General features: G+C 31.9%; 2 protein-coding genes across 2 annotated transcripts in view; one reads left to right on the plus strand and one right to left on the minus strand.

Moving 5' to 3' along the window:
* LOC100748322 (gamma-aminobutyric acid receptor alpha-like) overlaps nucleotides 1-14,840 on the minus strand; it is a 99,259-nt gene that overhangs the window by 58,943 nt on the left and 25,476 nt on the right. The window lies entirely within an intron of this gene.
* LOC105682088 (luc7-like protein 3) lies at nucleotides 1,608-9,414 on the plus strand. Its single transcript, XM_024372443.2, has 4 exons — nucleotides 1,608-1,778; nucleotides 4,433-4,638; nucleotides 7,149-7,462; nucleotides 8,771-9,414. Exons 1-4 carry the CDS (start codon nucleotides 1,632-1,634, stop codon nucleotides 9,016-9,018), a joined length of 915 nt encoding a protein of 304 aa, XP_024228211.1. The 5' UTR covers nucleotides 1,608-1,631; the 3' UTR covers nucleotides 9,019-9,414.

The following is a 14,840-nucleotide window of genomic DNA, read 5'->3' on the forward strand; positions in this document are numbered from 1 at the left end:
AAAATTCGATATGTTCTAATTAAATTTGTGGTTTGGAGAAATTCCAATTTGCATAATTATACCATCGATTTATTTCGGCAATGTTATGATTCGAATACCTACGTTCTCTTAGGATTTAAATCTTCAGGAGGTAAAAGTCGCATCTTACTATCTACTTTCTTTTAAATTATATTCTCATTTATCATAAAGGCAATCATCTCTTTCTATACTCGTTACCGTGCACATAGTAATAACAATACATAATCCTAAAATATTTAGCATAATTTATGCTAATTATGTGCTTATTATGTAAATTAATAATTTCGAAACTCTGTTTTCAATCATTTTTATAATTAGACTTTTGAATGATATTAGTAAATTATCTTAATCATCAATTCATCAATTTGATATAGAAGAACTGCTTCATTAAAAATAAGCTGTAACAACGATAAAGTTAGTAATTATTTTCAAAGTCCATTATTTATTCCGTTATTATCTGTTTTTATCATATTTTATACTACTGTTATTATTATACAGGGTGTATACTGTGCAGCTACTTTATACAGTGTGCTCGGTTATAAAAAAAAATCATGCAAATTACTGAAAAGCTATCAATTGTATCACGAAAAATGGTTCAGACAAAAAGTGAATGATTTCAAAGGGGACGTAATCCAGAGTATTTAGTCTTTTTGTACATGACCAGGTAGAGATCGTATGAAGGTGATGTACGTTTTTGTAAATGGAATCATGTAATTTTAAACACAGTAATCGATGCGTCTCAGTATTCCCTACAACAATGCGTTAACCTATTCATAACGAAAAACTATTTTAGTTCAGTAAATATGTTAACTTTAATTTGTCTAACGTAATGTATGAGAGAAAAGAAAAGACGCGACGCGGTATTCTTATGTTTGCGTTACCTTTGCATTCATATGATCTCTACCTGCTTGTCCATCCAAAAAAATATAGTTACATCAAATTATACCCCTTTAGAAGCCATTGACCTTTTGTCTGAACTATTTTTTCATACAGTGGGCACCCTGCGTATTACTATATTATACATATTTATATTTACGTATTATATTACAGTATATAATTAATCATTCTTATTTATTAATATTATTAGCTATTATTTATTACATGACATGTTGCACATACTATATATATATACTATACTATATATTTATTATATATATTAGGTTGTACCAAAAGTTTCTTTCGTTTTATTTGTTTATTTTATATTATTTTATTGAATTATGTATGATCCATTTTGTAGTACTAAAATTTGTATTTGTATAATTTTTTTTAGTACTAAATAGATCATATATAATTCAGGAAAATAATATAAAAGAAAAATGTTGAGCATCCATTATTTCTTCATAAAACGAAAGAAACTTTTAATACAATCTAGTATGATTATATATATATTATTATTATTAATAAATTTATATATATATTATATTATATATGTACATCTTATATATATGATATATTATATAATTATATTATATTTAATACTTTATATCTATTAATATATTATATTTATTACATATTCATATAACTGTATTATATATATATTTTATATATATAATATACATATTATTTTATATTTTCATGCAGCGTAGTTGCAAGAGGTTGGAAGCGAATCAACCATGGTGTATGCGTCGAATCCACGACTAATGAATCGCGTACTCGATGCCGTGGTGCATCTATGTGAGGGGAAAGGATCCACCGCTCGAGATGTCCTCGACTTCCTTCGACAAACTTCCAAGGGTCCCCCGAGGAACTTGACGATGCAGGTGACAGAGGGGTGAACGTAAATTAATTTCCTACGATTCCTAGTGATTCGACATTGTCAATTGAAAATCATACCATTTCCTTACGTTTTTCTTGTTTCTTTCTGCTTATTCCAATATTAATTTTCGCACTCGTAAAGAGTTATTTGATTTTTCAAGGATGGGACGAGTTTCATGGTATATTCATTATGCAAATGATACGATTTAGTAAATGTAACGAAAGACGAATTTTTCCCACTACTCCTAGGATTTCAAACGATTTGAAAAATTTCTAAGATACTTATCGGTGTATCTCATTTTTTACATAATAGCTAAATTTGAAAATTTAAAGATACGTGGATTTCGATTATGAAGTTATTTTTTTCACTTACGCGCAAGTAAATTTGGGGCAAGTTACTCCAAATAATTAATAACTTAAAAATCGAGAAGAGGAGAAGCGATTTGTTCGAGTTTTGACGATCGAAATTTTCTAATCGTCAAACAAATATTTTTAGTATTTTAATATTTTTAGTATTTTAATCCTTGAAGCTCAACTTTATCCTTATCTACGGTTCGATTTCTATTTTTAGTCTTTAGTGTTCGCGAAAATTTTCTCTTTGAGAAAATTAAAAATTAGAAATTCCTCGAAATTACGTGTGATAGAAAGGCGAACGATCTGTGAAGGGCTGGTTCCATGAATTTACAAGATTTTCACAATGATGCTGTAGTTGGTTGTCAAACAATTCGAAGCGCTCTAAGAATCTTCGAACGTCTTTGACGATCCACCAGACGCCTCGAAGCTTCCATCCTTCGTGGAAGAAGGAGCATTTTCCAGCATTTTCCTTAATGCCGCAGTTTCCAACGATTATACATTCGAACAGACAGTGTTTGCTCCTACTTATCTTAATGTTATATTAGTGATATTTAATATTCAATAAAATTCTGCTGGTAAATTATATAATTTCAAAACAATTTCAAGTAGAACGTACAAATAATGAAATTACCAACACTAAGATTAGTCACACTTTTGACTGTTTGTTTCCTCACTAAATTTATATACACGATCGCTCAAAAGTATACGGGCACTCTGGTCGATTTGTAATAACAATATGCGAATTTGCGCACATTGTAAAAATTAATGCTGAATTAGCAATTAGAAGCAACACTCGCTACCTTTTTATGGAGTCATTACAATATAAATCTAAATTACATATTAATAAACATTGCAATAATATTTTTATTATATTTATAATACATATAAATGCATATATTTGCTATTTAAATATCACTGGTAGTATTAACATTGAATATCTTACTATCAGTTTAGATAGATTTGTCATAATACTGAAACGGAAATTGGCAAAATTGTTGATATAGTTTCATATTGTAATATAAAAGAACAATTTTCTTTTCTCGAAGTTTGGAAGAAATGAAATTTCCTCTTAAAATTGTGTTTTTGACTGTGTAAGAATATAAACTCGATGTTAACTTTGTTACGTTTTCGCTAAATATTTAATGGATTTTCCTTTATTTCTGATTACTTCTATTAATTTGTTAGGTACACTATCCAGCAACTTATTTAAAGTTTCCTTTCGAATATTCGCCCATGCGGATTTTATTTCTTTCTTAAGTTCCACGATATTTTCTATAGGCGGCTTATCCTAATCGTAAATCTTTTTTGCTATTGTACAATTCTCCGCAAGTTCTCGATCGGTTTCAGATTGAGACTCAAAGCTGGTCATGATAATAATTCTATTCTGAAAACTTCTTTTTTTATTTGGAAGTAGTTTACAATCAATTCTCATTGAGAATTATAAGTAAATTATTCTGGCGTGGTACTATAACGTGAATAATAAATGATTATTAATAAATGAATATTTAAATCTAGAAAGTAATGCCTTTTTATCCTGCGGATCTGATCCGTCGTGTCAAGTAATTGAGTAACTAATGGGTTTTGGTGGTTGTTAATTCTTGTGTTATATCTATTACTCAATTTGGATATTTCTTCTTTAACTGTAGGTATCTTAAGGTCGCGATGTATTGTTTCGTTGGTAACATACCAAGGTGCATCTATTAAAGATCTTAAAGTTTTTAATGGGAATCGTTGAAGAAATTCTATGTTGGAATTACTCGCTGTTCCCCATAGTTGGTTTCCGAAATCTTGAAACCATTATTTTGTAGTCGCAACTATATCAGTAGGAGCACTGTCTCGTTGAAAAATCGTTTCTCTGTCTATTATTTCGGTTATGAAAGGCAATATTTCGCCATGTAACATCTCCTGGCATCCTACGACGTTAGACTAAAAAAAAAATTTCTCTCCACATATCCAGACACGATCAGTGGTTTCTCAGAAATCTCAAAAAAATAGTACAAGCAACGTGTTTGCGTCTATAAGTATTTACAGCACTGTCAAAAATAAGCGATAATACGGTAAATAATGAAAGTTTACATTATTTAAGCGATAAACGTTTTACCGTAACAATAGCATATTTTTTATGTACGTTAAGAATTTTCACCTCTGGTATTTACATAGACGCCTTGAGATAGGACTTGCATTACAAATTTTTGGTACTTCCATTATTTTTGTCCTTTCAACTTCTCAATTATAAAACACGAAAATGCGCTCAACGTTTCCCGCAAGCTTCCCATTTGTCGTTTCTTATGAGAAAAGCTTTCAGGTTCATCGGGCTCTGAAGCACGCGGTGAATGCCGGATTGTTGCGGCATAGAAGTGGTCGTTACAAGGCAGTGTTCACGTTAAATCCAGCTCCGATTAAGCAGTCCGTGAAGGAGAATAACGAACAGAGATCTGCCGATGGAACGAACATATCCGACATACAACAAACGTCTTCGAGAAGTCAATCCAACGACGAAGAGGAAAATAGGTTAATTATATAACGATCGATTAATTATGATTGAAGCCAGGGTCTTTGCGTCTTTGAGTTTTTATCACGCTAAACACCGCTACATTATATATTTCGAGAATCGATATATTATAATCAAAATGCGAGCATTCGTGCGTTTATTGGAAATTGAAACGTGCAAAAATAAGATAAAATACAGAACTATGTATAACATATCCAAAATAGAGCACTCGCTATAATATTTAGAGAGTGGAGCAAATCAGTATTTAGGTGCAACTTTTTCAGTTGTGTTAAGAAAAATGCATGTTTGCAAAGATACTCGCAATCTAACTCAAATCGACCAATGTAATTTGCGGTAACTTCTATCACTATTTTTCAATCGTTATTTACCACGCTATCTAATCGATAGGCGATGAACGTGTTTATTTCTTAGATCACGCGAGAGAAAGTATCTTGGATAGCAAGAACTTTTGTCCTCTATACCTTAATAGCATGCTCAATCGCGTTTCATTATAACTTTCTATGATTCCCTGTGACTAGTGAGACTATGATCCAATTAATATCAGTCGGATAATATAGTTACGCAAGTTCTCGTCTTCGTAAAACGATGTTAAACGCAGACGTCATGCGGAGCAGAATGTCAACTTGTCCCTTTACGTAGGTAATCGTTAAATTGACACGATCCTTGAGCAGTTATACTTTGCTCTAAACACTTTGAGCAATTAATCTCTACAACCTTAAAAATATGTATATTCTATAGGAAATCTAAGAAATATGTATATTCTATATATTTGCGTATTTTCATCGAAAATTAAAAAATGTTAGGATGAGACGATCAATATCTCGAGTAAATAAATTAAACCTTAGACTAACATTAACGCTTAGATTAATTCCCAGTAATTTTAAATCAGTTCACATTTTCTCCACATCTTTCTTGAAATTTTGCTTCCCTTAAGAACGATTAAGGTAACACGTAGCAATAAAAAGCTGTTTGACGATGTTCTGGAAACTTGGGAGAGTATTGAAAAATTTTGAGCGGCTTTTTTAAACTCTACATAAAACAGAAACTCAAAAAATTGGGACGATTAATAATGCAACAAGGTTGATATGGTTCAACAAATTTTTAGTACTATACGGATTAGAATAACATTGGTAATAACATTATATGGATTCAATTGTCGGAGTAAAGTGTTAAATCATAAGTTTCCAACGTCTGAATTTATAGATGTTAGATAACAAAATGTATAATTGCTTTCGAACTGCTCTAGAGTCTTTGGAAATTCTAGATTAAATGTTTGCCAACTACTTGCGGAACTGTGTTTTCTGCACAGTGCGATGGTTAAAACTGTAATTCGTTATAACGATATGAGAAGAAAAGGCGTTTTTCGCGAGCTTGAATAATTTTTCGTGATTTCGTTAAAATATAATACTATAATAATAAAAGAATTAGATAATGAAAATATTCTGATGAGACGCGATAGAAAGAACAACTACGTTGCAAAGAGAAAATAGAAAAATAAAAAAAAGACACTGTTCGATAACTATTCTGTCAATATCCCGATACTCCCATTCCGGAAAACTTTAGATCAGTTGAAAATCGGTTAATCATACTATGCATTGCTCCATACAATTTTCGCTTTACCCGAAAAGTCATATTTCTGTAATGCGACTGCAGCTTTAAAAGCACTGCATTCCAACGAACACGTATAAATACATACCCCCGTTCTTACAGGAAAAGGCATTTTCCGTTTCTATAGAAAGTTTTATAGATTTAAAAAAAATTGTATTTCAAAGACCACATAGAAGTGTATATATCCTTCAGCCCTATAGAAGAGGACATTCGCTATTTTTATAAGAAATTTTATAGATTTAAAAATGGTGTTTTCTATAGAACTCATCGAATATGTATCCCTTTTTCTGATTGAAAGAACATCCTCTATTTCTTTTATAAGACTTACGCAGATTCTTGCAGATAAGAATATCCTCTATTTCTAGACAAGGTTTTATAGATCTTAAAGCCCAGTGCGCGCGTTTCGAAAAATACGCACAAACACGTGCTTCTCATTCTCATAGAAAAGTATATTCTCCATTTTTATAAGAAATGATTTTTTCCATTTTCAAACGTCAGAGGAATAAAAGTATTCCACTATATCAGAAAATAGTAGGTAAATGTATTTTTTCACGTTCTGTTGCTATACCGGATCGTTTAAGCGTTCGAGTTTAATTTTCACACTGTTGCAGGATTTGGAAAAAACTTGAAATACTTGTCAAAATCTTTGTAACATTATACGATTGTTCCTTATCTTACATAGATACAATTATTACATACAATTATTCCTTCGCTAGATTCCCGAAGTATTTGACTTTTTCCCATCGAAACAAAATGTTTGTTCGAAGGAATTTTCAAGGCAGAAGTTTTACTTGAACCATCAACGACTCGGCTTGTCTACGCAGGATTAAGTTTAAGAATCTAATATATAACGAATATAATAAGGAATGAATAACATAACGATGGAAATTAATCGTTTAAGAGAGAAACGAAGGAGGCTACGCGGCGAAAAAAGACGAAGACGCAGCGATAGTCAGAAAAGACGAAAACGTCGCAGCAGATCCAGGAAACGCGACGAGCCAAAGCACATCGGAGAGATACGAAAACTAAAGTACAAAGAAAAGGGGGAAAGTGTTCGGTCACCGCGACACAAGATCTCGAACAGCAGGCTTGAAGCAGATATTGGAAACACGTCGGGTTCGCCTAATCGTAAAAGAACCAAGACGAAGCGGAGGGATCCAAGTAACTACAGCGATTTGTCGGACTGTAGCGAATACGAGGATAGAAAGGCCAAAGGTAAAAACTACATACAATGCTACTTACAAATACCCAGACACTTTGGCCGACTCGGAGCAGCGATATACGAAAACTAAATAAAATTAGAGTAAACTAACTATAAATAAAAGATAAAATAAAAGATTAATAAAAGATTAAAATTTGCGAGTTATTAAATCGTGAAACACGATGCACGAAATTACCGATGTTAGAATAATTGGCAATTAACCGTGATTAGCAAAATTTATGTAATTTATATTTTTATTATCTGCTATTTGCTTTTTCCTGCAAGATTTGTATTTTGACAAGAGTTATCTTATATTCTGATAAGAGTCCATCCCAATATCGTGCTCGTCTGAAGACAAAAGACTTTTCGAATAAAAGAAACCGGGTAAAAGGGAGAAAAATCGAAACCGCAACATTTTTACTCGCAGGCTACTTAAGTGCACTCAAAGCAAAATCTCCGAGATGCTTTTACTAATTCCTCGTTGTATTGCTCTTCTTTATGGATATACAGCGTAAACCTCTAAAGATGGGTATAAAAGTTTCGATCTTACGTAAAAAGTGATAAAAAGATAATATAGATAAAACGAAACCTTCCATCTTCTTCCAGTCGGCACGGTACAGCTTTGCTTACAAAATTGAATTTTTATGTACGCGTATCACGTTCGCTGGAGATTCGTACCTTTTATATCTTCGGTATCAAGTTGATGGTTAATTGAAATGAAATGAACAATAAACAATCTTCTGTTATTGAACGATACATAGTTTAATAACAAAGTCCTTGAATAAAAACACTTTACCTCGAGTTACAATAACAACGCTCGCGTTTACTACGCGCAGTCCTCTTTGTAGGTTTTCTATGTATTAATTGATTTCATTTCAATTGACTTTTACCAAAATATCGATATCTGGCTGAATATCCCTTCCCTTTGGTCCCTTTTCAGCCGTTGCTTTCTTTGCGTTTTTTAAAGCCTCTGAGTTTACGGCCAAGTTTAGGGCCTCTTCTCTAGGGGAAAAGAACGATTTGTCTCGCGTAGACTTTCTCTATATTTAGAGCTTGGCGAAATTAAACCTCTGCTCGCCTATTGTGTCTCATTGAGCTCATTGTCAGAAGACTGGCGACTATAATATTTGATTCAATTTGTGGCATAAGGGCAGATGTAAATGGCAAATGATAAAGAACCCGCTTTTTTTGTTGCAACAAAAAGTCATAGCGACAAATCACAGAGATTTTGTTCTCTTTTCTGTCCTGACTTATTTTGTCAACAGGTGTTACACGAACTCTGATACGATTAAGCTAAAAGAGTTGTATAAATTATTTTGCAGCGAGGAGGAGAAACTCGATGTGTCCAGAATCCAGTCACGACGGATTTGGCAAACAATATAGGAGATCGATATCGCGGCATCGCAGTCCTCAAAAACAACAATCGCAGCAATTAAATATGAAATATTCCAAGGACGACAACGAAGCAAGTAAATTGAATGCCAACGAGGAAGGAAACGACGAAGCAGATCAGGAAGGAGGGAAAGAAGAAGAAGAGCCTAATAACAGCGGAAGTGGTAGCACGTTGTGAAATCGTGTGAAATTATGTCAGACAACGAGGACTATCTGTCACGTCTTTCGTGTCTTACATTAACATTATGCAAAATTTTTTATAATAATCCGTTCTTTTTGTAAAACTTTGTAGGATCGTGTCCGGGAAATTAAATGTATCATTTTAGTAAACAACTCTGGACAAGGGTAACGTTATTAATAACGCTGCAAATGTTTCAGCATTATTCATATTCTTACAAGCATTATCGAAGGATACGCTTCAGCTTCCAAGTGTGGTATCATGGAATTTAGTGAAATTATAATTTCTTCAAGTTGTAACATGCTATTGCTCTCTATTTCACAACTCTCGTAAGCTTAACTTAATATGATCTATTTAACATAATACGATCCTTTTGATACGCGCGTTCTCTTGATTCAATCGCATCGAATTTTTATAAATTTTTATAAAAAAAGCTACGAATTTTTATGCGTGTATAAAAAATTTGAAAGTGCACAGAAATGAATTAAAAAAAAAAATGCATCAGATGTAGGTAAAATAATTTTTTTTACCGAGACTCCACTTTTTTAACTATATTCTCGAAAATACGAATTTGCATAAAGATCTGCACTCTGCCTCTAAATCTCACACAGACAGTACACGTTCTTGCCACGTGTGATCAAATTTTTACGCGGTGCTATGCATGATGATTCCCCATATAAGTACATTGCTCGAACCATCCTTCGCTCGCAAACGATATTTCAGCGTAAACATCTATTCACAGGTTTTAATCATTCGTCATCCATGCAATTTTTCACTCCCTTGGTACTTTATTTCACGGTTGCCACGATGTATCATTGAGATTTTGCATCAAAAAAGGGAACCCTTATCCACGACATGGATTGTATCATCAAAAGAATATTCCTAACTCAGAAGCAGTAAAGAAGCCTCGAAGCAAACATTTTTCAACGTAGTCGCATGGCTAAAGCTTTCTGGTGTTTATCGGTTTAGCCAATGGCGCTTTTCTTACTGCGGAAATTCCCTTCGATACGAGGTCGTACGGTTTCCAACACATTCTTTTTCTCCTGTATAGATCGTATCTCGTTAGTTTTTCAAAGCATTGTTAGACGAAACACGTGTAATCTGCGCTCGAGTATGTTTCAAAGTAGTAAGACTTGATTTATTTATTAAGAGTTATTAGTCGTGTAGAACTTTCTTCTGTAAATTAAATTTGAATATTATCGCGACATTTTGTTGGTTGAGAGATTAATTATTATGTTATTCGTATCAATTATATTACAGAGTTTTGCGTATATGTTAAATTAATATTTTCGTGAAAAATTATTCAAATCACTGTCAGGCAGATTTTCGATAACTATGTAATGAGATTGATGAATAATAATAAATTGGGAAGCTTTCAATTTTGATCCGGTATATTAATCAGCCGAAATATAATGAATAATGTATTTCCTTGTCATCGTTACTAATGGCTAATGCTTTGATTTGCATTTATTTGGAACTGTGTTACAAATCTAAAACTAATCGATGTAGGTCCAATAAAACGGTCGTACGAGGATTATTAATCGGTTGAAATTACGTACTATTAAATTATTATAGGATAACTTATTTCACTGTAATGTATATACTAAAAGTATCGTAAACAGATGCTATGCTTATGTAAACTAAAAAAAGTAAAATTGTAAAGTATATAGAAAGTAAATTGGATGATGCAAATTGCATAATATTATTCCCACCATTCATCTGTAATTTATTCGAGTCACTCCATTTCTTCCTGCAATTTTTCAGCCGATTAAATTGTAAGTTAAAGCAGAAAATATGCTCCACGATTCTCTTTCCGCATAGCAGATTTATAAAATTATAAAATTTACAAATAATCTAATCCATACACCTTTTACGAACAAATTCATAGACAAAACACATATTTCTTTTTTATATTACAAACGGAACGAATCTGTTTATGCAAATCTTTGAAATTTCAATTATTATACTTTTAATTGTGCGACCGCTAACAAATATTATTCGAACAGGCTTCTCAAATCTCTTGTCATAATGATTCGCATATTATACGAACTCTCCATTATAACGCTTTAATCTCCAATGCGAGAATATAGGTCAAAGAAGGAAAATTTTTTAACCAACTCGTATAATACCACTCGCTCTTAAAAACGAACCAAACAATGCAATTTCGAAATCTCGCGTCTTTACTTTGACTAAACCAATTCAACCAGCTGTCCATGCAAAAATTCCCATATATGTATACAGAGTTTATCTTCTCTCTTGTTATTACATGAAACTGTTGTTCGAGGGCATATAAATACAATACAGATAATATACAAGCATAAAGTACAAAATCTGCGATTGAGGTGTACACATGTTAACATTTGTTGTGTTAGTTGATATTATTCCTGGTTTATAATCACATGCAGGTATATGTCCATCACGTTCAGAAAGCTAAAATATTGGACCAGCACAGTCTACGAATTTAAAAATCGTATATCCTTATGGAAGCTTTTAAATATATTATTTATTAAAGATTTACTATTTTTAGATTTACTACCTTTTACTATAATTACTACTTTTTTTACTATATTTAATACATTACTCATATTTATTTAAAGATTCTTTTTAATCTATTTAATACTACAGATCTATTATATTTACTACTTGTTAGGGATTTTTCGTTTTCAGAATAATATTTTAATATCGAATAATAATATTGTACTTTTTTACGGTTTTATTTCGACAGTTTATTGATTCGTATAAAGATTTTTATTAATCCATAGAAATTTCGTTCATAAGATGATTACGTAAATAGTAGCTATATTATTTGTTTGCTATATTCATTTTGAATATAATTATTTGGAACTAGACGCATTTAAGATTTTTAGTACAGCTTCGGTATCATAACGCGAGTTGTAAGAAATTTCATTTCTACAATAAATCTCACCGCATCTAAATGTGCTCTTTACATGTCGGAAAACTTTGTCAGAATTTCCAACGGTTTCATTCGCTTTTATAGACTGCCTTCGTAACTTTATTGGCCACTCAGAGTCATAATTCAGTTAATAAAAGGCCTTTATAAGAAACAAAGTGATTATAAAGTTGTGATGTTCTGACAGGTTTTTAAACCTTTTAATATAAAAAATAGTACGTTACTTGTTTATAATAATATCTTTTCTACAATAAAGAATCAGTCACACCGAAACGAAACAAAAAAATTGTCGATAATTTAATTTATCTATATAATCTTGTACTATTATTATTTTTGATAAACGATCGAAGGCTTCTCGTAGACAACACTGTAAGTGCTAAACATCAAATTTTTTACGAGCGAGAAAATACTTCACTGATTTAACATTATCTTCGCAAGTTGAATTGTTTTGATTATTATAAAATCTTAAGTGTACAATAATCCAAAGGAAAAACTTTCCATTTTTTTGCACTAATATAGTCGAAATTCATCAGAAAAGGAATCGTAATTGTAGAAAAGCTTATATGTGCTACATTTTAGTTGCAGAGAAAAATAACTTGTATGAAACCCCAAAAAATACATTTATTTAATAAAATAAATATAACTAATCATATATTTCAAACATTTTTTATTTTTCTTACGAAAGTGCATTTTATAATGTTCCCAGTAAGAACTATAGAATTGGTTATATTTAGTGACCATGTGTTTGAACATATTTATCGCATAATTACACTTACGTTGTTTTACACGGACACAATGTTAGACGTACCGGTGGCATCTTTCAACTATTAGTAATTATTATATTGTTAGATTAAACTATTAGTAATTATTTACAAATGGAAGTTGCTATTAAATTCTGTACTACGATATTCCTATTGGCATGTAAGACATTACACGACAAGATTTACTTGCACTTATGTTATCGTCTACAAGAAATCTTCGATTAGTGTCTATAACTACTAACGAACAATCGTATATAGCGTTGTTGTTATAGTTGTTATGGTTATTAACTAGAAGCAACTAAATGGTTCTGTATAAACTCACATTACTAATTACTCGCGCACTGCATAGAAATTATTTCGACGTGTTTTTTCAGAAAATATTCTTTTGTTTTAATATTCAATGTTTTATTACATTAACATTTCATGTATTACACGTATTAACACATTTTGCTATATCATATTTATTAATACTAGATAATCAAAGAGTCTCATGACGTATAAAAACTGGGTATAATAAAAAGTTTTCATAGTTGTTCGGAAGATACTAGTAATTATTATAAAAATATTAAAAGATGGAATGTTATCCTTCTAAAGACAAAGACGAATGGACCTACTTTGAAAAAATTCTTTGTCATAAAATGGTCGCCTTTCTACACGTAGTTTTTCCAGTGCAAATTTATCTCGCTCAGACAATATCAAGATACATACTAAGTATTTACCGAAGCACCCTATATATTTACGGTATCGAGGCTTTCACGCGATTAGATTTATCGTCGTTGTTAAAGTGATATCACGACCCATATTGGCACCGAACTGTCAGTATTTATTTGTCACGTTTTCACGCACGTTGTTACCGCCATCGTCGCTCTGAATTCGTTTTTTCCAGTCTTTCTCACGATATCTTTCGATAGCGTTCTATGATGCTCATTCTACCGAGAAATGCATTTATACAAATTGTGAAATATTTATGAGTTAAATAAGAAATCCATTCTAAGTATCACTATTTATTTATTAACTTAAAGTCAGTACCACCTTTAAAATATAAGAGTAAAAAAGAAATTAACGAGTAATAGACAGCAATAATATAAATAAAGACAGTAAAATATAAAAATAGTAAAGATAGAGAAACGCGAAGCGAACAATGACGGAATATATAACGTGGACAGAAAGAGAGAATTTTATGACTCGTTAGAAATGAATACAATTCAATTTTAATGCTACCAATTATGTCGTTACAATTAGTAGTTATCGACGTTCGTTAATATTACCATTCGACTCATACTTTCACCTGTACCTACATAATCCGCGGTACGATTTGTTACGAATAATTACAAGATACATAAAGTACACATCTACAAACACAGTGGTTATGAAAAGTTTCAAATCGTCCATAAAGAAACATGAAGAAAAAATGAAAGTTCATGAAAAAGTCGTTTATGGATCGTATGTAAAATGTTTATCTTCGAGAAATTCTCTCAAAAGATTAATGCGTACATTAAAGGGCAAGGAAGTAACAGGTGCATTAAGCTTTCACTTTGTACTTTATATCAACAACTGTATCAGCTAAAAACACCAAAAGTAGTTTCTTTTGAATTAAACACGAAGTTCTACCGAGTGGCTAATAAAGATCTCCTTTACTTCGATTTGCGTACAGCACGAAAATGACACTACGACCGATCTAATTTCGTGTCAAATTTCTTGGAATCCGGAATCCTCGCACCACTTCTAAACTAAATCAGCAGTCCAACAAATGGTTCTGTGATCGCACAGAAGTCTAATTTATCTGAAACACATCAAATTCTTTCAATATAATTTTGATTCTTCGATATAAAAGAAAATCATAGAATCGTGTCACTTTCGCCAATGAATGGCTTACAATTGGCAGTAGATGCGACGTGAAAATATGTAAAGCTTATAATTGAAACGAAGAAACGGAAAGAAACCGAACAGAATTACTGTATACGTAAACTACGATCTCATCACAATTTCTAATTATGTTACAACGGAATCAAGAGCCTCGACTACGATGCAAACGAAACATCGACTTCGTTAAGCCTCGCAATCTCGAGTGATATTATTACAAACCGTTTGTTACAAAATAACACCACGGTTGCAGGAAACTGCGCGGCTGCCGTTTCCATTCGAAATGG

The sequence above is a fragment of the Bombus impatiens genome, unplaced genomic scaffold (assembly GCF_000188095.3).
Source record: "Bombus impatiens unplaced genomic scaffold, BIMP_2.2 scf_0074, whole genome shotgun sequence".
Lineage (NCBI taxonomy): Eukaryota > Metazoa > Arthropoda > Insecta > Hymenoptera > Apidae > Bombus > Bombus impatiens.

Coding starts and splice junctions, on each gene's coding strand:
- LOC105682088 (XM_024372443.2), top strand. CDS start 1,632: ATGGTGTATGCGTCGAATCCACGACTAATGAATCGCGTACTCGATGCC. Junction 1,779..4,432: donor CGAGGAACTTGACGATGCAG/GTGACAGAGGGG, acceptor AAAAGCTTTCAG/GTTCATCGGGCTCTGAAGCA. Junction 7,463..8,770: donor CGAGGATAGAAAGGCCAAAG/GTAAAAACTACA, acceptor ATTATTTTGCAG/CGAGGAGGAGAAACTCGATG.